Source organism: Oncorhynchus mykiss, chromosome 8 (assembly GCF_013265735.2).
Source record: "Oncorhynchus mykiss isolate Arlee chromosome 8, USDA_OmykA_1.1, whole genome shotgun sequence".
Classification (NCBI taxonomy): domain Eukaryota; kingdom Metazoa; phylum Chordata; class Actinopteri; order Salmoniformes; family Salmonidae; genus Oncorhynchus; species Oncorhynchus mykiss.
This window is the reverse complement of record NC_048572.1, coordinates 7415085-7442586: the sequence shown is the minus strand read 5'-3', so window position 1 is coordinate 7442586 and position 27502 is coordinate 7415085. Positions and strand designations below refer to the sequence as shown.

General features: G+C 46.9%; 1 protein-coding gene across 1 annotated transcript in view; it reads left to right on the top strand.

The window, feature by feature from the left end:
* The window catches only part of susd6 (sushi domain containing 6), a 61718-nt gene extending 37462 nt beyond the window's left edge, over positions 1-24256 (top strand). Inside the window, exons 3-7 of the mRNA XM_036984651.1 lie at positions 7489-7683; positions 8869-9063; positions 9210-9348; positions 20283-20719; positions 22066-24256. Coding sequence (XP_036840546.1) covers positions 7489-7683; positions 8869-9063; positions 9210-9348; positions 20283-20719; positions 22066-22091 — 992 coding nt within the window. The 3' untranslated portion in view covers positions 22092-24256. The remainder of the gene's footprint in view (positions 1-7488; positions 7684-8868; positions 9064-9209; positions 9349-20282; positions 20720-22065) is intronic.
* Positions 24257-27502: the final 3246 nt, after the last annotated feature.

Sequence of the window (27502 nt, the reverse complement as noted above, 5' to 3'; positions counted from 1 at the left end):
GTCAGTTTAGTGACACATTAATATGAAGATATGTATTGAGTTCCAGCACATCTTAACTCTAAAGCAGCGGTCATGTTATACAGAGCCATGATTACACGGCAGTCCTTTCCATCTCCATATAGTGAACAACAAACCTGGTTTTAGAAAGAGGAATAACACCTTTCCCCCGTGTGACCTACTTGTTGTGTGTACTGACATGTATCTGTAACAGATTGATACGCACACCCTTTTTAAAAAAAAGTTTATTTAACAAGCCAAGTCAGTTTAAGAACAAATTCTTATTTATAATGACGGCCTACCGGGGAACAGTGGGTTAACTGCCTTGTTCAGGTGTAGAATGACAGATTTTTACCTTGTCAGCTCGGGGTTTCGATCAAACAACCTTTCGGTTACTGGCCCAATGCTCTAACCACTAGGCTACCTGCTCTAACCACGAGACTACCTGCTCTAACCACTAGGCTACCTGCTTTAACCACTAGGCTACCTGCTCTAACCACTAGGCTACCTGCTCTAACCACTAGTCTACCTGTCTCTAACCACTAGGCTACCTGCTCTAGCCACTAGGCTACCTGCTCTAACCACTAGACTACCTGCTCTAACCACTAGGCTACCTGCTTTAACCACTAGGCTACCTGCTCTAACCACTAGGCTACCTGCTCTAACCACTAGTCTACCTGTCTCTAACCACTAGTCTACCTGTCTCTAACCACTAGTCTACCTGTCTCTAACCACTAGGCTCCCTGCTCTAACCACTAGTCTACCTGTCTCTAACCACTAGGCTACCTGCTCTAGCCACTAGGCTACCTGCTCTAACCACTAGACTACCTGCCTCTAACCACTAGGCTACCTGCTCTAACCACTAGACTACCTGCTCTAACCACTAGACTACCTGCCTATAACCACTAGGCTACCTGCTCTAACCACTAGACTACCTGCTCTAACCACTAGACTACCTGCTCTAACCACTAGGCCACCTGCTGCCCTACATACAACCACATGTTATTATTCTTAATTTATTGTTACGCATTCTTTTTTATATCTGTAAAGTTATGTCTTTTTAGCTGTAGTATTATTTATAGTATTATTATTTATAGTATTATTCCCAAAGATTGGAAAGATGCCGCGGTCATCCCCCTCTTCAAAGGGGGTGACACTCTAGACCCAAACTGCTACAGACCTATATCTATCCTACCCTGCATCTCTAAGGTCTTCGACCATTTCGAATCGCACCGTACCTTCTCTGCTATGCAATCTGGTTTCAGAGCTGGTCATGGGTGCACCTCAGCCACCTCAAGGTCCTAAATGATATCATAACCGCCATCGATAAGAGACATTACTGTGCAGCCGTATTCATCGACCTGGCCAAGGCTTTCGACTCTGTCAATCACCACATTCTTATTGGCAGACTCGACAGCCTTGGTTTCTCAAATGATTGCCTCGCCTGGTTTACCAACTACTTCTCTGATAGAGTTCAGTGTGTCAAATCGGAGGGCCTGTTGTCCGGACCTCTGGCAGTCTCTATGGGGGTGCCACAGGGTTCAATCCTCGGGCCGACTCTCTTCTCTGTATACATCAATGATGTTGCTCTCGCTGCTGGTGATTCTCTGGTACACCTCTACGCAGACGACACCATTCTGTATACTTCTGGCCCCTCTTTGGACACTGCGTTAACCTCTAGCGTCGAGCAATCCCGTATCCGGGAGCGTAATCATAGCCTCAAGCTCATTACCATAACGCAACGTTAACTATTCATGAAAATCGCAAATGAAATGAAATAAAAATATTGGCTCACAAGCTTAGCCTTTTGTTAACAACACTGTCATCTCAGATTTTCAAAATGTGCTTTTCAACCATAGCTACACAATAATTTGTGTAAGAGTATTGATAGCTAGCATAGCATTAAGCCTAGCATTCAGCAGGCAACATTTTCACAAAAACAAGAAAAGCATTCAAATAAAATCATTTACCTTTGAAGAACTTCGGATGTTTTCAATGAGGAGACTCTCAGTTAGATAGCAAATGTTCAGTTTTTCCAAAAATATTATTTGTGTAGGAGAAATCGCTCCGTTTTGTTCATCACGTTTGGCTAAGAAAAAACCCAGAAAATTCAGTCATTACAACGGCAAACTTTTTTCCAAATTAACTCCAGAATATCGACAGAAACATGGCAAACGTTGTTTAGAATCAATCCTCAAGGTGTTTTTCACATATCTATTTGATGATAAGTCATTCATGGCAGTTGTGTTTCTCCTCTGAAGCAAATGGAAAAATGCATGCAGGTGGAGATTACGCAATAATTGCAACGGAGGACACCAAGCGAGCACCTGGTAAATGTAGTCTCTTATGGTCAATCTTCCAATGATATGCCTACAAATACGTCACAATGCTGCAGACACCTTGGGGAAACGACAGAAAGTGTAAGCTCATTCCTGGCGCATTCACAGCCATATAAGGAGACATTGGAACACAGCGCCTTTAAAATCTGGGGCATTTCCTGTTTGAAATGTCATCTTGGTTTCGCCTGTAGCATCAGTTCTGTGGCACTCACAGATAATATCTTTGCAGATTTGGAAACGTCAGAGTGTTTTCTTTCCAAAGCTGTCAATTATATGCATAGTCGAGCATCTTTTCGTGACAAAATATCTTGTTTAAAACGGGAACGATTTTTTTATCCAAAAATTAAAAGAGCGCCCCCAATATCAAATAAGTTTTAACTAACCTCCAGATGAGCTTCAATGCCATACAACTCTCCTTCCTTGGCCTCCAACTGCTCTTAAACGCAGGGAAAACTAAATGCATGCTATTCAACCGATCCCTGCCCGCACCTGTCCGCCCGTCCAGCATCACTACTCTGGACGGCTCTGACTTAGAATACGTGGACAACTACAAATACCTAGGTTTCTGGTTAGACTGTAAACTCTCTTTCCAGACTCACAATAAGCATCTCCAATCCTAAATTAAATCTAGAATTGGCTTCCTATTTCGCAACAAAGCATCCTTCACTCATGCTGCCAAACATACCCTCATAAAACGGACCATCCTACCGATCCTCGACTTCGGTGATGTCATCTATAAAATAGCCTCCAACACTCTACTCAACAAACTGGATGCAGTCTATCACAGTGTCATCCGTTTTGTCACCAAAGCCCCATACACTACCCACCATTGCGACATGTACGCTCTCATTGGTTGGCCCTCGCTTCATACTCGTCGCCAAACCCACTGGCTACAGGTTATCTACAAGTCTCTGCTAGGTAAAGCCCCGCCTTATCTCAGCTCACTGGTCACCATAGCAGCACCCACTCGTAGCACGCGCTCCAGCAGGTATATCTCACTGGTCACCCCCAAAGCCAATTCCTCCTTTGGTCGTCTTTCCTTCCAGTTCTCTGCTGCCAATGACTGGAACGAACTGCAAAAATCTCTGAAGCTGGAGACTCATATCTCCCTCACTAGCTTTAAGCACAAGCTATCAGAGCAGCTCACAGATCACTGCACCTGTACATAGCCCATCAGTAAACAGCCCATCTATCTACCTACCTCATCCCCATACAGTATTTATCTTGCTCCTTTGCACCCCAGTATCTCTACTTGCACATTCTTCCACTGCAAATCTACCATTCGTTATATTCTATTTACGTCGCCACCATGGCCTTTTTTTGCCTTTACCTCACATTGCTCACATTGTATATAGACTTGTTTTTTCTACTGTATTATTGACTGTATGTTTGTTTTACTCCATGTGTAACTCTGTGTTGATGTATATGTCGAATTGTTATGCTTTATCTTGGCCAGGTCGCAGTTGCAAATGAGAACTTGTTCTCGACTAGTCTACCTGGTTAAATAAAGGTGAAATTAAACATTTAAAATAAATATATATATATATATATATATATATATATACACAGTGAATTCAGAAAGTATTCAGACCCCTCAATTTTCCCACATTTTTGTTACGTTATTCTAAAATGGATTCATTTTAGGTCATTTTAGGTCAAGGGAATTGTCCGTAGAGCTCGGAGACAGGATTGTCGAGGGATCTGGGGAAGGGTACAAAGAAAATACAATTCTGCAGCTTTTAAGGTCCCCAAGAACACAGTTGGCCTCTATCATTCTTCAATGGAAAAAGGTTTTGGAACCACCAAGACTCTTCCTAGAGCTGGCAGCCCGGCCAAACCGAGCAATCAGGGGACAAGGACCTTGGTCAGCGAGGTGACCAAGAACCCGATGGTCACTCTGACAGAGCTCCAGAGTTCCTCTGTGAAGATGGGAGAACCTTCTAGAAGGACAACCATCTCTGCAGCACTCCACTATTTAATCAATTTTAGAATAAGGCTGTAACTTAACAAAATGTTGAAAAAGTCAAGGGGTCTGAATATTTTCCGTAGGCATTGTATGTCGGTAAATTGGGGATCCTAATTCTAAAAAATATAACATTAAATTAGGCCTCTTCAACAAATAAGTAATTGATCTCTGCAGCTTGTTGTTGTTCTGGTTTCCCCCCCGAGAGATTAGAGAATAAGATTGAGTTGGAACCTGGGAGAGCATCAGTTAACAGACAAACAAACCAGCACACAGCCAGAGCAGAAAAGGCTGTAGAAACGTAAACAAACAGAGGAACTCAGACAGAATGGGAACAGTAGTTTCTTTTCCTCTCTGTCTCTCTCTCTCTGTCTCTCTCACACTCTCTCGCGCGCTCCTCGCGCTCTCTCTCTCTCTCTCTCGCTCGCTCTCTCTCTGTCTCTTTCTCTCTCTCTCTCTCTCGCGCTCTCTCGTTCTCTCTCCCTCTCTCTCGCTCTCTCTCTCGCGCTCTCTCTCTCTCGCGCTCTCTCGCTCTGCTCTCTCTCTCTCTCTCTCGCTCTCTCTAGGACTGAAGATAGTCCGATCCTGTCTATTGACTTCAGACGAGATGCCCTACGGCCATACTTGACAAACTGTCCCATCTCTCCCTGTTGTACTAAATGCCATCCTACCACAGAAACCTGCAAGTCACTCACAGACAAGTCCAAGCTGCTGAAAATACACACAGTCTGTCTGTGATGCTAATTTACCGTTGGCATGATTTTCATTTGTGCAGGTGGTAGAATATCAGTTAAGACTTGCAGGATTTGGGTTGATCTGTTCTTGCTTCTCATCAGATTTTAGCTGCAGGGTGTGTGTGTGTGTGTGTGTGTGTGTGTGTGTGTGTGTGTGTGTGTGTGTGTGTGTGTGTGTGTGTGTGTGTGTGTGTGTGTGTGTGTGTGTGTGTGTGTGTGTGTGTGTGTGTGTGTGTGTGTGTGTGTGTTAAAAGCAGTGAGTGTGTACTGGCGGCACACATTCGGAGAAGTAATGCTGTCTTCCTCATACTGTGATGGGAACACACACACACACGCCCATCTCACACTGACACACACACGCCCATCTCACACTGACACACACACACACGGCATGGTACAGCACCAGGACAGATGGAGTATGTGATCAGATGTCAGTGAACTCCTGGGCTCGACGGCTCATCCTGTCTTCATTGCGTGGCTTAGTGCTGCTGTCCTCTCCTGGCTCTGACTGGGATTAAAACTCGCTGGATAAATTGTCCTCTCCTGGCTCTGACTGGGATTAAAACTCGCTGGATAAATTGTCCTCTCCTGGCTCTGACTGGGATTAAAACTCGCTGGATAAATTGTCCTCTCCTGGCTCTGACTGGGATTAAAACTCGCTGGATAAATTGTCCTCTCCTGGCTCTGACTGGGATTAAAACTCGCTGGATAAATTGTCCTCTCCTGGCTCTGACTGGGATTAAAACTCGCTGGATAAACTGTCCTCTCCTGGCTCTGACTGGGATTAAAACTCGCTGGATAAATTGTCCTCTCCTGGCTCTGACTGGGATTAAAACTCGCTGGATAACTTGTCCTCTCCTGGCTCTGACTGGGATTAAAACTCACTGGATAAATTGTCCTCTCCTGGCTCTGACTGGGATTAAAACTTGCTGGATAAACTGTCCTCTCCTGGCTCTGACTGGGATTAAAACTCGCTGGATAAATTGTCCTCTCCTGGCTCTGACTGGGATTAAAACTCGCTGGATAAATTGTCCTCTCCTGGCTCTGACTGGGATTAAAACTCGCTGGATAAATTGTCCTTTCCTGACTCTGACTGGGATTAAAACTCGCTGGATAAGTGACAACTCTGTTCAAGGTCCAATGCAGCCATTTTTACCTCAATATCAAATCGTTTTAAACAACCTAACAAAGAAATAGCTTCTTAGTAAAGAGCAGTTTCTCAAGCAAGAATGTTGCTAGGACTGTCTGGGAGTGGTTTGAGTTGGGGAGGGGAAAACTGAAAACTAGCTGTTATTGGCAGAGAGGTTTGGAACTCTCTTTTCTTATTGGTCTATAAACTAAATACCTCATGGTGATGTCACCATGGAAAGGCCAAAACTCCGTCCCACCAAAACAGGCTGAAATTTCAGGCAATTATCTTCATGTTCACAGTATTCATCTAACCTCATAGTGTGGACATATACAGTGTGTGTGTGTGTGTGTGTGTGTGTGTGTGTGTGTGTGTGTGTGTGTGTGTGTGTGTGCGTGTGTGCGTGCGTGCGTGCGTGCGTGCGTGCGTGCATATGTGTGTGTGTGTATATATGAAAATTACGTTTTTGACAGCACTAGTTACTCTATCGGGCCTTTCTTTCACAACACACCAATTATTTAGGGGAACACATGAAAGGAAGATATTGAACAGAAGAGGATGAGTCCTCTGAGACATTTTAGTCGACAACAGAGTAACACCGTGGTAACTCAAACTAACTATATTCCTGTTTTCAGGTGTGGATGTTGCAGTCTCACCATTTAGGACTAGCTTTGATAGTGAATGAATTGCACTGAGAGAAACAGAAATATAATCCTTCCGTGAGATGTCTTGGCAGGGGGGGGGGGGGTTCTTCCATCCTCTCGGCTCAGATCTTGGTACAGGGTTCATCGACACGCGGCCCTCAGGCCATTAAGTGAAAAGGGGGACCGGGTCCCAGCAGTAGGTCCCAGTCCCACCATCACAGAGACAGAGATACAGAGCTGTGTCTCCCCTCCACCTCCTCCTCTTCCTCTTTCCCTTCATCCTGCCGTCACGCAGAGACAGTACTAGTCCACCAGGCCTCCTCTTCGTCGTCGTGGGTTACGGCACACGGAGGGGGTGCCCTTGCCAGACGTAGAGACTCAGAGAGCAGTGACCAGCACAGCCTGCTTTCTGTCACCTCCGTAGTGAGAAAAAAGACTCAAATCACCAAGAATTTCCACTAATAATCAGAAATACACATGATGGTGTCTAAACGTAATCAAAGTATGAAATTATTGTGATTTTCAAATGCAATCTCCCCCCCCCCCCCCGACCATTCACTCTTGACAAAAATGTAGTTGCCTTCTCCTTCCTTAAGATCAGATTGAACTGAGAAAGATAGGCGTCCTCTCCCCATCTCAGTGATTTTAATTCTCTCTCCTCTCTCCTCTCTGTCTCCTCCAGGATGTCCTCGACCGGTGGCCGTGGTGCACGGGGAGCTGGTGAACCAGACGGAGGTGAACCGAGGCTCCTTCCCTCCTGGTACCCTGCTGTCCTATAGCTGTGAGCCGGGCTACGCCCCCGATGGACCCGCCTCCATCACCTGTACCACCGCTGGGACATGGTCCCGCCTGCCTCTACGCTGCATCAGCACTAATGGTTAGCAACACACACACACACACTGTCATACGAACCAACTGGGGGAGCTATACGCAACACACACACACACACACACACACTGTCATACGAACCAACCGGGGGAGCTATACGCAACACACACACACACACACACACTGTCATACGAACCAACCGGGGAGCTATAACCAACACACACACATACACATACACACACACACACACAGTCATACGAACCAACCGGGGGAGCTATACGCAACACACACACACACACACACAGTCATACGAACCAACCGGGGGAGCTGTACGCAACACACACACACACACACACACACACACACACACACACTGTCATACGAACCAACCGGGGGAGCTATACGCAACACACACACACACACACACACACAGTCATACGAACCAACCGGGGGAGCTATACGCAACACACACACACACACACACACACACACACACACACACACACACACACAGTCATACGAACCAACCGGGGGAGCTATACGCAACACACACACATACTGTCATACAAACCAACCGGGGGAGCTATACGCAACACACACACACACACACACACACATACTGTCATACAAACCAACCGGGGGAGCTATACGCAACACACACACACACACACACACACACACACACACACACACACTGTCATACGAACCAACCGGGGGAGCTATACGCAACACACACACACACACACTGTCATACGAGCCAACCGGGGGAGCTATACGCAACACACACACACACACAGTCATACGAACCAACCGGGGGAGCTATACGCAACACACACACACACCAGTACTTGTCCTTCCTTATGCATCTTATTGGCTTTTTCTAATCTGCATTGATTAGAATACTTTTCTGACCTCTCTCCCCTCTCCCCTCCTTTCTCCCCTCCCCTCCCCCCTCCCCTCCCCTCCACACTCCCCTCTCTCTCCCCTCCCTTCTCCCCTCCCCCCTCCCCTCCACACTCCCCTCTCTCTCCCCTCCCTTCTCCCCTCCCCCCTCCCCTCCTCTCTCTCCCCTCCCTCCCCTCCTCTCTCTCCCCTCCCCTCCTCTCTCCCCTCCTCTCTCCTCTCTCCCCTCCCCCCTACTCTCTCTCCCTTCTCTCTCCTCTCTCCCCTCCTCTCTCCCTTCTCTCCCCTCCTCTCCCCTCTCCCCTCCCCTCCCTCCTCTCTCTCCCCCCAGTGTGCCCCCCTCCCACGGAGCCAGAGAACGGAGGGTACAGGTGCCACCCGTCTCCCTGCCACCACCTCACCCAGAAGACCGTGATAGAGTACTTCTGTGACGAGGGCTACGCTCTGAAGGGGGACCTCAAGTTCCTGACCTGTCAGAATGGGGAGTGGGACGTACCCATGCAGATCACCTGCCGCCTCAGCCCAGGTAAGTCCCAGAGTAACCTCCCGTCTCACCTGTTGTAACGGATTGACTGGGAGGCCATTATTAAAAATAAATCAAAAACTATTACATTTCAAACTCAATTGACAAAAGAATCCAAAAGTATTCTGTCTCTCTCTCTCTCTCCTCAGATAAGGAGCCGCGGTCTCCGTTGGCGATGCCGACTCTGTCCATCGTAGCGGCCACAGCCTCCTCTGTGGCCCTCCTGTTGCTGCTGGTGGTGCTGTTTGTTCTGCTGCAGCCCAAACTCAAGTCCTTCCACCACAGCAGGTCACACACACACCTTCAATACATTTACATGAACACACACACACACCTTCAATACCTTTACATGAACACACACACACGTCTTCAGAGTATTTACAAGAAGACACACACCTTTACCTGTGTGTGTATTTTGCTGCCATTTTGGGCTGATCAGATCCATTTTGGTGAAGATGAAATGTACCTGGTTCTACAAGTTAACAGCAGATGAAAACAGTGTCAAACTGAAAGCTGCATTAGGTTCAACAGTTAACTAACAGGTGTGTATGTGGCTACCAGACTTACTGTCTCTGGTTCTGTGATTTACAACAGTTAACTAACAGGTGTCTATGTGGCTACCAGACTTACTGTCTCTGGTTCTGTGATTTACAACAGTTAACTAACAGGTGTCTATGTGGCTACCAGACTTACTGTCTCTGGTTCTGTGATTTACAACAGTTAACTAACAGGTGTGTATGTGGCTACCAGACTTACTGTCTCTGGTTCTGTGATTTACAACAGTTAACTAACAGGTGTGTATGTGGCTACCAGACTTACTGTCTCTGGTTCTGTGATTTACAACAGTTAACTAACAGGTGTGTATGTGGCTACCAGACTTACTGTCTCTGGTTCTGTGATTTACAACAGTTAACTAACAGGTGTCTATGTGGCTACCAGACTTACTGTCTCTGGTTCTGTGATTTACAACAGTTAACTAACAGGTGTCTATGTGGCTACCAGACTTACTGTCTCTGGTTCTGTGATTTACAACAGTTAACTAACAGGTGTCTATGTGGCTACCAGACTTACTGTCTCTGGTTCTGTGATTTACAACAGTTAACTAACAGGTGTGTATGTGGCTACCAGACTTACTGTCTCTGGTTCTGTGATTTACAACAGTTAACTAACAGGTGTCTATGTGGCTACCAGACTTACTGTCTCTGGTTCTGTGATTTACAACAGTTAACTAACAGGTGTCTATGTGGCTACCAGACTTACTGTCTCTGGTTCTGTGATTTACAACAGTTAACTAACAGGTGTCTATGTGGCTACCAGACTTACTGTCTCTGGTTCTGTGATTTACAACAGTTAACTAACAGGTGTGTATGTGGCTACCAGACTTACTGTCTCTGGTTCTGTGATTTACAACAGTTAACTAACAGGTGTCTATGTGGCTACCAGACTTACTGTCTCTGGTTCTGTGATTTACAACAGTTAACTAACAGGTGTCTATGTGGCTACCAGACTTACTGTCTCTGGTTCTGTGATTTACAACAGTTAACTAACAGGTGTCTATGTGGCTACCAGACTTACTGTCTCTGGTTCTGTGATTTACAACAGTTAACTAACAGGTGTGTATGTGGCTACCAGACTTACTGTCTCTGGTTCTGTGATTTACAACAGTTAACTAACAGGTGTCTATGTGGCTACCAGACTTACTGTCTCTGGTTCTGTGATTTACAACAGTTAACTAACAGGTGTGTATGTGGCTACCAGACTTACTGTCTCTGGTTCTGTGATTTACAACAGTTAACTAACAGGTGTGTATGTGGCTACCAGACTTACTGTCTCTGGTTCTGTGATTTACAACAGTTAACTAACAGGTGTCTATGTGGCTACCAGACTTACTGTCTCTGGTTCTGTGATTTACAACAGTTAACTAACAGGTGTCTATGTGGCTACCAGACTTACTGTCTCTGGTTCTGTGATTTACAACAGTTAACTAACAGGTGTCTATGTGGCTACCAGACTTACTGTCTCTGGTTCTGTGATTTACAACAGTTAACTAACAGGTGTCTATGTGGCTACCAGACTTACTGTCTCTGGTTCTGTGATTTACAACAGTTAACTAACAGGTGTCTATGTGGCTACCAGACTTACTGTCTCTGGTTCTGTGATTTACAACAGTTAACTAACAGGTGTCTATGTGGCTACCAGACTTACTGTCTCTGGTTCTGTGATTTACAACAGTTAACTAACAGGTGTGTATGTGGCTACCAGACTTACTGTCTCTGGTTCTGTGATTTACAACAGTTAACTAACAGGTGTCTATGTGGCTACCAGACTTACTGTCTCTGGTTCTGTGATTTACAACAGTTAACTAACAGGTGTCTATGTGGCTACCAGACTTACTGTCTCTGGTTCTGTGATTTACAACAGTTAACTAACAGGTGTGTATGTGGCTACCAGACTTACTGTCTCTGGTTCTGTGATTTACAACAGTTAACTAACAGGTGTGTATGTGGCTACCAGACTTACTGTCTCTGGTTCTGTGATTTACAACAGTTAACTAACAGGTGTGTATGTGGCTACCAGACTTACTGTCTCTGGTTCTGTGATTTACAACAGTTAACTAACAGGTGTCTATGTGGCTACCAGACTTACTGTCTCTGGTTCTGTGATTTACAACAGTTAACTAACAGGTGTCTATGTGGCTACCAGACTTACTGTCTCTGGTTCTGTGATTTACAACAGTTAACTAACAGGTGTGTATGTGGCTACCAGACTTACTGTCTCTGGTTCTGTGATTTACAACAGTTAACTAACAGGTGTCTATGTGGCTACCAGACTTACTGTCTCTGGTTCTGTGATTTACAACAGTTAACTAACAGGTGTCTATGTGGCTACCAGACTTACTGTCTCTGGTTCTGTGATTTACAACAGTTAACTAACAGGTGTCTATGTGGCTACCAGACTTACTGTCTCTGGTTCTGTGATTTACAACAGTTAACTAACAGGTGTGTATGTGGCTACCAGACTTACTGTCTCTGGTTCTGTGATTTACAACAGTTAACTAACAGGTGTCTATGTGGCTACCAGACTTACTGTCTCTGGTTCTGTGATTTACAACAGTTAACTAACAGGTGTGTATGTGGCTACCAGACTTACTGTCTCTGGTTCTGTGATTTACAACAGTTAACTAACAGGTGTGTATGTGGCTACCAGACTTACTGTCTCTGGTTCTGTGATTTACAACAGTTAACTAACAGGTGTCTATGTGGCTACCAGACTTACTGTCTCTGGTTCTGTGATTTACAACAGTTAACTAACAGGTGTCTATGTGGCTACCAGACTTACTGTCTCTGGTTCTGTGATTTACAACAGTTAACTAACAGGTGTGTATGTGGCTACCAGACTTACTGTCTCTGGTTCTGTGATTTACAACAGTTAACTAACAGGTGTGTATGTGGCTACCAGACTTACTGTCTCTGGTTCTGTGATTTACAACACTTAACTAACAGGTGTGTATGTGGCTACCAGACTTACTGTCTCTGGTTCTGTGATTTACAACAGTTAACTAACAGGTGTCTATGTGGCTACCAGACTTACTGTCTCTGGTTCTGTGATTTACAACAGTTAACTAACAGGTGTCTATGTGGCTACCAGACTTACTGTCTCTGGTTCTGTGATTTACAACAGTTAACTAACAGGTGTCTATGTGGCTACCAGACTTACTGTCTCTGGTTCTGTGATTTACAACAGTTAACTAACAGGTGTGTATGTGGCTACCAGACTTACTGTCTCTGGTTCTGTGATTTACAACAGTTAACTAACAGGTGTCTATGTGGCTACCAGACTTACTGTCTCTGGTTCTGTGATTTACAACAGTTAACTAACAGGTGTCTATGTGGCTACCAGACTTACTGTCTCTGGTTCTGTGATTTACAACAGTTAACTAACAGGTGTCTATGTGGCTACCAGACTTACTGTCTCTGGTTCTGTGATTTACAACAGTTAACTAACAGGTGTGTATGTGGCTACCAGACTTACTGTCTCTGGTTCTGTGATTTACAACAGTTAACTAACAGGTGTCTATGTGGCTACCAGACTTACTGTCTCTGGTTCTGTGATTTACAACAGTTAACTAACAGGTGTCTATGTGGCTACCAGACTTACTGTCTCTGGTTCTGTGATTTACAACAGTTAACTAACAGGTGTCTATGTGGCTACCAGACTTACTGTCTCTGGTTCTGTGATTTACAACAGTTAACTAACAGGTGTGTATGTGGCTACCAGACTTACTGTCTCTGGTTCTGTGATTTACAACAGTTAACTAACAGGTGTCTATGTGGCTACCAGACTTACTGTCTCTGGTTCTGTGATTTACAACAGTTAACTAACAGGTGTGTATGTGGCTACCAGACTTACTGTCTCTGGTTCTGTGATTTACAACAGTTAACTAACAGGTGTGTATGTGGCTACCAGACTTACTGTCTCTGGTTCTGTGATTTACAACAGTTAACTAACAGGTGTGTATGTGGCTACCAGACTTACTGTCTCTGGTTCTGTGATTTACAACAGTTAACTAACAGGTGTCTATGTGGCTACCAGACTTACTGTCTCTGGTTCTGTGATTTACAACAGTTAACTAACAGGTGTCTATGTGGCTACCAGACTTACTGTCTCTGGTTCTGTGATTTACAACAGTTAACTAACAGGTGTCTATGTGGCTACCAGACTTACTGTCTCTGGTTCTGTGATTTACAACAGTTAACTAACAGGTGTCTATGTGGCTACCAGACTTACTGTCTCTGGTTCTGTGATTTACAACAGTTAACTAACAGGTGTCTATGTGGCTACCAGACTTACTGTCTCTGGTTCTGTGATTTACAACAGTTAACTAACAGGTGTCTATGTGGCTACCAGACTTACTGTCTCTGGTTCTGTGATTTACAACAGTTAACTAACAGGTGTCTATGTGGCTACCAGACTTACTGTCTCTGGTTCTGTGATTTACAACAGTTAACTAACAGGTGTCTATGTGGCTACCAGACTTACTGTCTCTGGTTCTGTGATTTACAACAGTTAACTAACAGGTGTGTATGTGGCTACCAGACTTACTGTCTCTGGTTCTGTGATTTACAACAGTTAACTAACAGGTGTGTATGTGGCTACCAGACTTACTGTCTCTGGTTCTGTGATTTACAACAGTTAACTAACAGGTGTCTATGTGGCTACCAGACTTACTGTCTCTGGTTCTGTGATTTACAACAGTTAACTAACAGGTGTGTATGTGGCTACCAGACTTACTGTCTCTGGTTCTGTGATTTACAACAGTTAACTAACAGGTGTGTATGTGGCTACCAGACTTACTGTCTCTGGTTCTGTGATTTACAACAGTTAACTAACAGGTGTCTATGTGGCTACCAGACTTACTGTCTCTGGTTCTGTGATTTACAACAGTTAACTAACAGGTGTCTATGTGGCTACCAGACTTACTGTCTCTGGTTCTGTGATTTACAACAGTTAACTAACAGGTGTCTATGTGGCTACCAGACTTACTGTCTCTGGTTCTGTGATTTACAACAGTTAACTAACAGGTGTCTATGTGGCTACCAGACTTACTGTCTCTGGTTCTGTGATTTACAACAGTTAACTAACAGGTGTGTATGTGGCTACCAGACTTACTGTCTCTGGTTCTGTGATTTACAACAGTTAACTAACAGGTGTCTATGTGGCTACCAGACTTACTGTCTCTGGTTCTGTGATTTACAACAGTTAACTAACAGGTGTGTATGTGGCTACCAGACTTACTGTCTCTGGTTCTGTGATTTACAACAGTTAACTAACAGGTGTCTATGTGGCTACCAGACTTACTGTCTCTGGTTCTGTGATTTACAACAGTTAACTAACAGGTGTCTATGTGGCTACCAGACTTACTGTCTCTGGTTCTGTGATTTACAACAGTTAACTAACAGGTGTGTATGTGGCTACCAGACTTACTGTCTCTGGTTCTGTGATTTACAACAGTTAACTAACAGGTGTGTATGTGGCTACCAGACTTACTGTCTCTGGTTCTGTGATTTACAACAGTTAACTAACAGGTGTGTATGTGGCTACCAGACTTACTGTCTCTGGTTCTGTGATTTACAACAGTTAACTAACAGGTGTCTATGTGGCTACCAGACTTACTGTCTCTGGTTCTGTGATTTACAACAGTTAACTAACAGGTGTCTATGTGGCTACCAGACTTACTGTCTCTGGTTCTGTGATTTACAACAGTTAACTAACAGGTGTGTATGTGGCTACCAGACTTACTGTCTCTGGTTCTGTGATTTACAACAGTTAACTAACAGGTGTCTATGTGGCTACCAGACTTACTGTCTCTGGTTCTGTGATTTACAACAGTTAACTAACAGGTGTCTATGTGGCTACCAGACTTACTGTCTCTGGTTCTGTGATTTACAACAGTTAACTAACAGGTGTCTATGTGGCTACCAGACTTACTGTCTCTGGTTCTGTGATTTACAACAGTTAACTAACAGGTGTGTATGTGGCTACCAGACTTACTGTCTCTGGTTCTGTGATTTACAACAGTTAACTAACAGGTGTCTATGTGGCTACCAGACTTACTGTCTCTGGTTCTGTGATTTACAACAGTTAACTAACAGGTGTGTATGTGGCTACCAGACTTACTGTCTCTGGTTCTGTGATTTACAACAGTTAACTAACAGGTGTCTATGTGGCTACCAGACTTACTGTCTCTGGTTCTGTGATTTACAACAGTTAACTAACAGGTGTCTATGTGGCTACCAGACTTACTGTCTCTGGTTCTGTGATTTACAACAGTTAACTAACAGGTGTGTATGTGGCTACCAGACTTACTGTCTCTGGTTCTGTGATTTACAACAGTTAACTAACAGGTGTGTATGTGGCTACCAGACTTACTGTCTCTGGTTCTGTGATTTACAACAGTTAACTAACAGGTGTGTATGTGGCTACCAGACTTACTGTCTCTGGTTCTGTGATTTACAACAGTTAACTAACAGGTGTCTATGTGGCTACCAGACTTACTGTCTCTGGTTCTGTGATTTACAACAGTTAACTAACAGGTGTCTATGTGGCTACCAGACTTACTGTCTCTGGTTCTGTGATTTACAACAGTTAACTAACAGGTGTGTATGTGGCTACCAGACTTACTGTCTCTGGTTCTGTGATTTACAACAGTTAACTAACAGGTGTCTATGTGGCTACCAGACTTACTGTCTCTGGTTCTGTGATTTACAACAGTTAACTAACAGGTGTCTATGTGGCTACCAGACTTACTGTCTCTGGTTCTGTGATTTACAACAGTTAACTAACAGGTGTCTATGTGGCTACCAGACTTACTGTCTCTGGTTCTGTGATTTACAACAGTTAACTAACAGGTGTGTATGTGGCTACCAGACTTACTGTCTCTGGTTCTGTGATTTACAACAGTTAACTAACAGGTGTCTATGTGGCTACCAGACTTACTGTCTCTGGTTCTGTGATTTACAACAGTTAACTAACAGGTGTGTATGTGGCTACCAGACTTACTGTCTCTGGTTCTGTGATTTACAACAGTTAACTAACAGGTGTGTATGTGGCTACCAGACTTACTGTCTCTGGTTCTGTGATTTACAACAGTTAACTAACAGGTGTCTATGTGGCTACCAGACTTACTGTCTCTGGTTCTGTGATTTACAACAGTTAACTAACAGGTGTCTATGTGGCTACCAGACTTACTGTCTCTGGTTCTGTGATTTACAACAGTTAACTAACAGGTGTGTATGTGGCTACCAGACTTACTGTCTCTGGTTCTGTGATTTACAACAGTTAACTAACAGGTGTGTATGTGGCTACCAGACTTACTGTCTCTGGTTCTGTGATTTACAACAGTTAACTAACAGGTGTCTATGTGGCTACCAGACTTACTGTCTCTGGTTCTGTGATTTACAACAGTTAACTAACAGGTGTCTATGTGGCTACCAGACTTACTGTCTCTGGTTCTGTGATTTACAACAGTTAACTAACAGGTGTGTATGTGGCTACCAGACTTACTGTCTCTGGTTCTGTGATTTACAACAGTTAACTAACAGGTGTGTATGTGGCTACCAGACTTACTGTCTCTGGTTCTGTGATTTACAACAGTTAACTAACAGGTGTGTATGTGGCTACCAGACTTACTGTCTCTGGTTCTGTGATTTACAACAGTTAACTAACAGGTGTCTATGTGGCTACCAGACTTACTGTCTCTGGTTCTGTGATTTACAACAGTTAACTAACAGGTGTCTATGTGGCTACCAGACTTACTGTCTCTGGTTCTGTGATTTACAACAGTTAACTAACAGGTGTCTATGTGGCTACCAGACTTACTGTCTCTGGTTCTGTGATTTACAACAGTTAACTAACAGGTGTCTATGTGGCTACCAGACTTACTGTCTCTGGTTCTGTGATTTACAACAGTTAACTAACAGGTGTCTATGTGGCTACCAGACTTACTGTCTCTGGTTCTGTGATTTACAACAGTTAACTAACAGGTGTCTATGTGGCTACCAGACTTACTGTCTCTGGTTCTGTGATTTACAACAGTTAACTAACAGGTGTCTATGTGGCTACCAGACTTACTGTCTCTGGTTCTGTGATTTACAACAGTTAACTAACAGGTGTCTATGTGGCTACCAGACTTACTGTCTCTGGTTCTGTGATTTACAACAGTTAACTAACAGGTGTGTATGTGGCTACCAGACTTACTGTCTCTGGTTCTGTGATTTACAACAGTTAACTTACAGGTGTGTATGTGGCTACCAGACTTACTGTCTCTGGTTCTGTGATTTACAACAGTTAACTAACAGGTGTCTATGTGGCTACCAGACTTACTGTCTCTGGTTCTGTGATTTACAACAGTTAACTAACAGGTGTGTATGTGGCTACCAGACTTACTGTCTCTGGTTCTGTGATTTACAACAGTTAACTAACAGGTGTGTATGTGGCTACCAGACTTACTGTCTCTGGTTCTGTGATTTACAACAGTTAACTAACAGGTGTCTATGTGGCTACCAGACTTACTGTCTCTGGTTCTGTGATTTACAACAGTTAACTATCAGGTGTCTATGTGGCTACCAGACTTACTGTCTCTGGTTCTGTGATTTACAACAGTTAACTAACAGGTGTCTATGTGGCTACCAGACTTACTGTCTCTGGTTCTGTGATTTACAACAGTTAACTAACAGGTGTGTATGTCGCTCTGTTGATTGTGTTGTCAGGCCTGGAGGGGCTGTAGGGCCTGGGGGGCTGTGAGGCCTGGGGGGGCTGTGAGGCCTGGGGGGGCTGTGAGGCCTGGGGGGGGCTGTGAGGCCTGGGGGGGCTGTGAGGCCTGGGGGGGGCTGTGAGGCCTGGGGGGATGTGAGGCCTGGGATGGGGCTGTGAGGCCTGGGGGGGCTGTGAGGCCTGGGGGGGCTGTGAGGCCTGGGGGGGGCTGTGAGGCCTGGGGGGGTGTGAGGCCTGGGGGGGGCTGTGAGGCCTTGGGGGGGCTGTGAGCCCTTGGGGGGGCTGTGAGCCCTTGGGGGGATGTGAGGCCTGGGGGGTGTGTGAGGCCTTGGGGGTGGGGGGGGGGCTGTGAGGCCTGGGGGGCTGTGAGAATTGGGGGGCAGTGAGGCCTGGGGTGGGCTGTGAGGCCTGGGGGCTGTGAGGCCTTGGGGGGGCTGTGAGCCCTTGGGGGGGCTGTGAGGCCTGGGGGGGGCTGTGAGGCCTTGGGGGGGCTGTGAGCCCTTGGGGGGGGGGGGGGGGGGGGGGGGGGGGGGGGGCTGTGAGGCCTGGGGGGGATGTGAGGCCTGGGGGGTGTGTGAGGTCTTGGGGGGGGGGGGGGGGGGGGCTGTGAGGCCTGGGGGGCTGTGATAATTGGGGGGCAGTGAGGCCTGGGGTGGGCTGTGAGGCCTGGGGGCTGTGAGGCCTTGGGGGCTGTGAGGCCTGGGGGGGCCTGGGTGGGCTGTGAGGCCTGGGGGGCAGTGAGGCCTGGGGGGCTGTGAGGCCTGGGGGCGCTGTGAGGCCTGGGGGTCTGTGAGGCCTGGGGGCTGTGAGGCCTGGGGGGGCTGTGAGGCCTGGGGGGGCTGTGAGGCCTGGGGGGCTGTAGGGCCTGGGGGGCTGTGAGGCCTTGGGGGCTGTGAGGCCTGGGGGGGCCTGGGTGCGCTGTGAGGCTTGGGGGGCTGTGAGGCCTGGGGGGCAGTGAGGCCTGGGGGGGCAGTGAGGCCTGGGGGGGCTGTGAGGCCTGGGGGGCCTGGGTGGGCTGTGAGGCCTTGGGGCTGTGAGGCCTTGGGGGGGGCTGTGATGAGATCCAGAAGCACCTCTAGTCTACACATGTTAGGACACATCACACCACACCACCAGAAATATTGGGTGGCAATATCCTAAATCTTTCTCGCTCCCTCTTCTCTCTCGCGCTCTCCTTCCCTTCTTTCTATTTCATTCTCTCCCCTCCCCTATCCCCTCTTTCTCTCCCCTTCCCTCTCCCCTCTTTCTCTCCCCTCTCCACTCTTTCTCTCCCCTCTCCTCCCCTCTTTCTCTCCCCTTCCCTCTCCCCTCTTTCTCTCCCCTCCCCTCTCCCCTCTTTCTCTCCCCTCTCTCTCTCCCCTCCCCTCTCCCCTCTTTCTCTCCCCTCCCCTCTCCCTTCTTTCTCCCCCCTCTCTCTCCCCTCCCCCCTCTTTCTCTCCCCTTCCCTCTCCCCTCTGTCTCTCCCCTCTCTCTCTCCCCTCCCCTCTCCCCTCTTTCTCTCCCCTCTTTCTCTCCCCTCTCTCTCTCCCCTCCCCTCTCCCCTCTTTCTCTCCCCTCTCTCTCTCCCCTCCCCTCTCCCCTCTTTCTCTCCCCATTTTCTCTCCCCTTCCCCCTCTCTCTCTTTCTCCCCTCCCATCTTTCTCTCCCCTTCCCTCTCCCCTCTCTCTCTCTCTCTCTCTCTCTCTCTCTCTCTCTCTCTCTCTCTCCCCTCTCTCTCTCTCTCTCTCTCTCTCCCCTCTCTCCCCTCCCCTCTCCTCTCTCTCTCTCCCCTCCCCTCTCCCCTCTCTCTCTCCCCTCCCCTCTCTCTCTCCTCTCTCTCTCCCCTCTTTCTCTCCCCTCTCTCTCTCCCCTCCCCTCTCTCTCTCTCCCCTCTCTCTCTCTCTCCGCTCTCTCTCTCTCCCCTATCTCCCCTCTCTCTCCCCTCCCCTCTCCCCTCTCTCTCCCTCCAGGCGTGAGCAGGGTGTCTCAGGCCAGCCAGCCTCTATCGTGGTGGAAGGGGTCCAGGTGGCCCTCCCCTCCTATGAGGAGGCTGTGTACGGCAGCGGAGCCTCTCTCCCCCCACCTCAAGAGTCCCGGGTTCAGATCGTCCTGTCTGAGGGGCCCCAGGGGGCCGAGGGCGGAGCAGAGGGACCAGGTCCCAGCAGTAGGTCCCAGTCCCACCATCACAGAGACAGAGCGAGAGATACAGAGCTGTGCCTCCCCTCCTCCTCTTCCTCCTTCCCTTCATCCTGCCGTCACGCAGAGACAGTACTAGTCCACCAGGCCTCCTCTTCGTCGTCGTGGGTTACGGCACACGGAGGGGGTGCCCTTGCCAGACGTAGAGACTCAGAGAACAGTGACCAGCACAGCCTGCTTTCTGTCACCTCCGTAGACGACTTCTCTGATGGTAGGTGGTGCCGTGTGTGTTTGTGTGTGTTTGTGTGTGTGTGTGTGTGTGTGTGTGTGTGTGTGTGTGTGTGTGTGTGTGTGTGTGTGTGTGTGTGTGTGTGTGTGTGTGTGTGTTCATGTCCTCAACTGTTGAAGGCTTAGTGTTTACATGGTTTACCTTTTGTAGTCCTGACTCTCATTCTACCTGCGTTTAAACATTCTGTAGCCTGATGCTAGGATCTCTAACACTGATCTCACTCCTCCCACTCTCTGTCTCGCTCCTCCCTCTCTCTGTCTCGCTCCTCCCTCTCTCTGTCTCGCTCCTCTCTCTCTGTCTCGCTCCTCTCTCTCTGTCTCGCTCCTCTCTCTCTGTCTCGCTCCTCTCTCTCTGTCTCGCTCCTCTCTCTCTGTCTCGCTCCTCCCTCTCTCTCTGTCTCGCTCCTCTTTCTCTGTCTCGCTCCTCTCTCTCTGTCTCGCTCCTCTCTCTCTGTCTCACTCCTCTCTCTCTGTCTCGCTCCTCTCTCTCTGTCTCCTCCCTCTCTCTCTGTCTCCTCCCTCTCTCTCTCGCTCCTCCCTCTCTCTGTCTCCTCCCTCTCTCTCTGTCTCACTCCTCTCTCTCTGTCTCGCTCCGCTCTCTCTGTCTCCTCCCTCTCTCTCTCGCTCCTCCCTCTCTCTGTCTCGCTCCTCTCTCTCTGTCTCACTCCTCTCTCTCTGTCTCGCTCCTCTCTCTCTGTCTCCTCCCTCTCTCTCTGTCTCCTCCCTCTCTCTCTCGCTCCTCCCTCTCTCTGTCTCCTCCCTCTCTCTCTGTCTCACTCCTCTCTCTCTGTCTCGCTCCTCTCTCTCTGTCTCCTCCCTCTCTCTCTCGCTCCTCCCTCTCTCTGTCTCGCTCCTCCCTCTCTCTGTCTCGCTCCTCCCTCTCTCTGTCTCGCTCCTCCCTCTCTCTGTCTCGCTCCTCTCTCTGTCTCGCTCCTCTCTCTCTGTCTTGCTCCTCTCTCTCTGTCTCGCTCCTCTCTCTCTGTCTCATTCCTCTCTCTCTGTCTCACTCCTCTCTCTCTGTCTCCTCCCTCTCTCTCTCGCTCCTCCCTCTCTCTGTCTCGCTCCCCTCTCTCTGTCTCGCTCCTCTCTCTCTGTCTCGCTCCTCTCTCTCTGTCTCGCTCCTCTCTCTCTGTCTCCTCCCTCTCTCTCTCGCTCCTCCCTCTCTCTGTCTCCTCCCTCTCTCTCTGTCTCCTCCCTCTCTCTCTGTCTCCTCCCTCTCTCTCTGTCTCCTCCCTCTCTCTCTGTCTCCTCCCTCTCTCTCTGTCTCCTCCCTCTCTCTCTCGCTCCTCCCTCTCTCTCTGTCTCGCTCCTCTCTCTCTGTCTCTCTAGATATCCCCCTGTTAAAGGAAACCTGAAGCCCCTGCCAGCTGAGCAGGAAACTAAGGCTTCTACTGGGGCTTTCTAGCTGAACGATACCACCCTACCTTATGTCTGAACCACAGAACTACAGAATTACCCCGCGCAGCAAATACAGGAATCATGTCAAAGAAACTCAACTTCCCTCCCCCTCTACAAAGACGAGCAGAGTCCACTTCACCCCCATTTATTATCACCCACAGAACTTATACTGGACAAACCATGTCCACCCCCAGTATCCTCTACCCATGTCCTGGCTACCCCTTCTGCCATGATCTCTAAACTACTACCCGTGTGGAGAAAAGACGAGACTACCCTCTTTCTTTCTCACTGGGAACTGACGAGCCCTTAATTCCTCCTGTCCCCCTCAGTTTTAGAATGGACCTCAACACAGACAGACAGACAGACAGACAGACAGACAGACAGACAGACAGACAGGCCTAGCTGCTTGACCCCAATCATCCACACTTCCCTTTAGGCCTAGCTGCTTGTCCCCAATCATCCACACTTCCCTTTAGGCCTAGCTGCTTGTCCCCAATCATCCACACTTCCCTCTAGGCCTAACTTCCTGACCCCAATCATCCACAATTCCCTCTAGGTCTAGCTGCATGACCCCAATCATCCACACTTCCCTCTAGGTCTAGCTGCTTGACCCCAATCATCCACACTTCCCTCTAGGCCTAACTTCCTGACCCCAATCATCCACACTTCCCTCTAGGCCTAGCTGCTTGACCCCAATCATCCACACTTCCCTCTAGGCCTAACTTCCTGACCCCAATCATCCACACTTCCGTCTAGGCCTAACTTCCTGACCCCAATCATCCACACTTCCCTCTAGGTCTAGCTGCTTGACCCCAATCATCCACACTTCCCTCTAGGCCTAACTTCCTGACCCCAATCATCCACACTTCCCTCTAGACCTAACTTCCTGACCCCAATCATCCACACTTCCCTCTAGACCTAACTTCCTGACCCCAATCATCCACACTTCCCTCTAGACCTAACTTCCTGACCCCAATCATCCACACTTCCCTCTAGACCTAACTTCCTGACCCCAATCATCCACACTTCCCTCTAGGCCTAACTTTCTGACCCCAATCATCCACACTTCCCTCTAGGCCTAACTTCCTGACCCCAATCATCCACACTTCCCTCTAGGCCTAACTTCCTGACCCCAATCATCCACACTTCCCTCTAGGCCTAACTTCCTGACCCCAATCATCCACACTTCCCTCTAGACCTAACTTCCTGACCCCAATCATCCACACTTCCCTCTAGGCCTAACTTCCTGACCCCAATCATCCACACTTCCCTCTAGGCCTAGCTGCTTGACCCCAATCATCCACACTTCCCTCTAGGCCTAACTTCCTGACCCCAATCATCCACACTTCCCTCTAGGCCTAACTTCCTGACCCCAATCATCCACACTTCCCTCTAGGCCTAACTTCCTGACCCCAATCATCCACACTTCCCTCTAGACCTAACTTCCTGACCCCAATCATCCACACTTCCCTCTAGACCTAACTTCCTGACCCCAATCATCCACACTTCCAAACGCTTTATCTCAAACCACAAGGCTAGTAGCTAACATAATAATGTTTTTATCGCTGCTGATGATGAAGATGATGATGAAGATTACTGTGGATACAGACTTGTGCATCTCCCTACTCTAATGGGGATAAGGAGCATCTCTCTTCAGTGAGGACTATCTTGGTTTGGGCCTTGGCCTGGTTCGCCGGCGTTCTCTCTGGTGATGTATCGACGACGTCCTGGGGGGGGGAGGGCCGGGGGCCCTGTCTGTCCACTCTGTATGAAGCCCCTCTTCCTTTCTCTGCTGTCACTCTCTGGTGTCTTCTTGGGTCAGCCAGCGCCACTTTCGTCTGAGGGGACCAGGAGTGACGCCGTCTGTCAGAAGACGATGCACGTAGGATGGAGGGAGGGAGGGAGGGAGCACATCACCAGACCAAGCACCTGCAGGGCTACAGACAGACTATCACTCTATCATGGTAGGATGGATGGAGGGAGGGAGCACATCACCACACCAAGCACCTGCAGGGCTACAGACAGACTATCACTCTATCATGGTAGGATGGATGGAGGGAGGGAGCACATCACCAGACCAAGCACCCGCAGGGCTACAGACAGACACTATCACTCTATCATGGTAGGATGGATGGAGGGAGGGAGCACATCACCACACCAAGCACCTGCAGGGCTACAGACAGACTATCACTCTATCATGGTAGGATGGATGGAGGGAGGGAGGGAGCACATCACCAGACCAAGCACCTGCAGGGCTACAGACAGACTATCACTCTATCATGGTAGGATGGATGGAGGGAGGGAGCACATCACCACACCAAGCACCCGCAGGGCTACAGACAGACACTATCACTCTATCATGGTAGGATGGAGGGAGGGAGGGAGGGAGCACATCACCAGACCAAGCACCTGCAGGGCTACAGACAGACTATCACTCTATCATGGTAGGATGGAGGGAGGGAGGGAGGGAGCACATCACCAGACCAAGCACCTGCAGGGCTACAGACAGACTATCACTCTATCATGGTAGGATGGATGGAGGGAGGGAAGAAGCACATCACCACACCAAGCACCCGCAGGGCTACAGACAGACACTATCACTCTATCATGGTAAAAATAAGATTAATGACACGCTTGCCTTTTCGTCACAACAACCGATATCTGTGCTGTTAGTCACATCAACAGGGGAGCCCATCTGCTCCCTGTTGGTGTGACTATCTGGGGGGGGTTTTGTTTGGGGAGGCATCAGTATATTTTTGACACCTGGCTGTGATATTGAACAGCACACGACTGTTTGATGAATTAAGAGGGCTGCACTATATTGTTAAATTAACTAAGGCCTTGTTGTTGTTTTTACACGATGAAAACATGTTTGTTTGGTGACTGGACATGAGGTTACACATTTCTTTTTCCACTCTATTTATATTGTGTGGCTGTAAAGTTTGGGTTCACTCGAGGTGTCTGTCACTTGGTCCTGATGTGCTAAATGTGTGTATGCGTGTGTGTGAGAGAGCGAGAAAGTGTTTGTGTGTGTGTCTATCTTTGCCTCTGTGTACGTTAGTTTAGGCGAGAGAGATGTCCATAGAATGGGTACACCAGAAATATTACCCAGGATTCCCCCGCCCTTAGTTCGAAATGGCTTCACTCAGCTACCCTAGTTCAAAATGGCTTCCCTCTTTTCCTGCTACATACAACGGTCAGAAGAACAAACAGTCATTACTGTAAGAATACAGTGCATCGTGTATATTTAAATGTTCAAGGACTAAAATGGCCTCCATTTTCTGCAGAGTTGCTTCAGAATAACCTTGTAGATCTGCCACTTAAACTGGAAAACCTTGCTCAAAACCCAGAGCGTTGACACAACTGCAACTGGTTGCAGGAAACGACAGTTATCTTTTGTTGTAAATGTCCAGTTCAAATTTAAGTGAGCAGTTTTAATTGACCTTTTGATGATAAAAACCCACTCATATATGTTGAGTTGAGGTAATCATCCTAGTTTTAATTGACCTTTTGATGATAAAAACCCACTCATATATGTTGAGTTGAGGTAATCATCCTAGTTTTAATTGACCTTTTGATGATAAAAACCCACTCATATATGTTGAGTTGAGGTAATCATCCTAGTTTTAATTGACCTTTTGATGATAAAAACCCACTCATATATGTTGAGTTGAGGTAATCATCCTAGTTTTAATTGACCTTTTGATGATAAAAACCCACTCATATACGTTGAGTTGAGGTAATCATCCTAGCTCATTAAGGAGACACGGTCTGAGTCTAGGCTGGCTTTTTGAAAAAGTTGTTTCACTTACATTTTTATTTTTTATGTTTTGTATATTCTGTTTGTCTTTCCACCTGTCATCGTCTTCATAAACGCAGACAGAGAACGTTGCCTTAGACCTGGTACATTTTATTACTTTGATGTTGTTTCTACTTGTATCGTGAGTTTCCATCTTTACCTGCTATGACATTGAAGCGTCTGTGTTTCCCAATGGCCTTACATTGGAGAGGAGACATATTTTCTAGTCACACAACTGTCTTGTGTTTTATTTTTTGTTTTGGGACTTGGACTAAAGAAAGTCCATCCTTCTCTTCTCTCTGTCCACCCCAAGGCTTCTTCAGCAACTGTGATTTTTTCAAAAGCCTAAGCACATGAAACAAATCACCTTTCTTTCTTTCTTTAATGTCTATCAGACATGTTAAATATTGCGTGTTAAGGGAGTTTTTTTGTTTTGCGTCCAGACCACCGTTGTACAGTGGTTGTTTCCTCATTTCTCTTTGATTCTGAATTTCAATGCTTTCTTGTGTTCTTTTTCTCCTCTGTACATTGCAGAGGGTTGTGAAGATCGTATTTTAATATTTGTATAAAGTTTAATTTAATTATACCGTGTGTATGTAACTATTTCTAATTAAAGCTTTTTTTTGAAAACATGTGAGATGTGATGTTTTTACATTGAAGATCATATTGTCTTTTTTTCAAAAATAGCTCCCTAATTAATCCCTATATAGTGGTACTACTATAGACCAGAGCCCTATTCCCTATATAGTGCACTACTATAGACCAGAGCCCTATTCCCTATATAGTGGTACTACTATAGACCAGAGCCCTATTCCCTATATAGTGGTACTACTATAGATCAGAGTCCTGTTCCCTATATAGTGGTACTACTATAGACCAGAGCCCTATTCCCTATATAGTGGTACTACTATAGACCAGAGCCCTATTCCCTATATAGTGGTACTACTATAGACCAGAGCCCTATTCCCTATATAGTGGTACTACTATAGACCAGAGCCTTATTCCCTATATAGTGGTACTACTATAGACCAGAGCCCTATTCCCTATATAGTGGTACTACTATAGACCAGAGCCCTATTCCTTATATAGTGATACTACTATAGAGAATCAAGGGCAATTTGGGAGGAGCCCCATTTAGACCTTCTGTAACCTCCCTGTTTTAACGAGGACCTAGACCTTCTGTAACCTCCCTGTTTTAAAGAGGACCTAGACCTTCTGTAACCTCCATGTTTTAATGAGGACCTAGACCTTCTGTAACCTCCATGTTTTAAAGAGGACCTAGACCTTCTGTAACCTCCATGTTTTAAAGAGGACCTAGACCTTCTGTAACCTCCCTGTTTTAAAGAGGACCTAGACCTTCTGTAACCTCCATGTTTTAACGAGGACCTAGACCTTCTGTAACCTCCCTGTTTTAAAGAGGACCTAGACCTTCTGTAACCTCCATGTTTTACGTTGTAAGGAAGCAGAACAGAAAACGCATTTTAAGAACACCCCGAATTGATCTGTGTTTAGTGTTTTTATTCAGCGGCCCAAAGATTGATATGAAGTAAGTAAAGCAGGCTAAAAGAT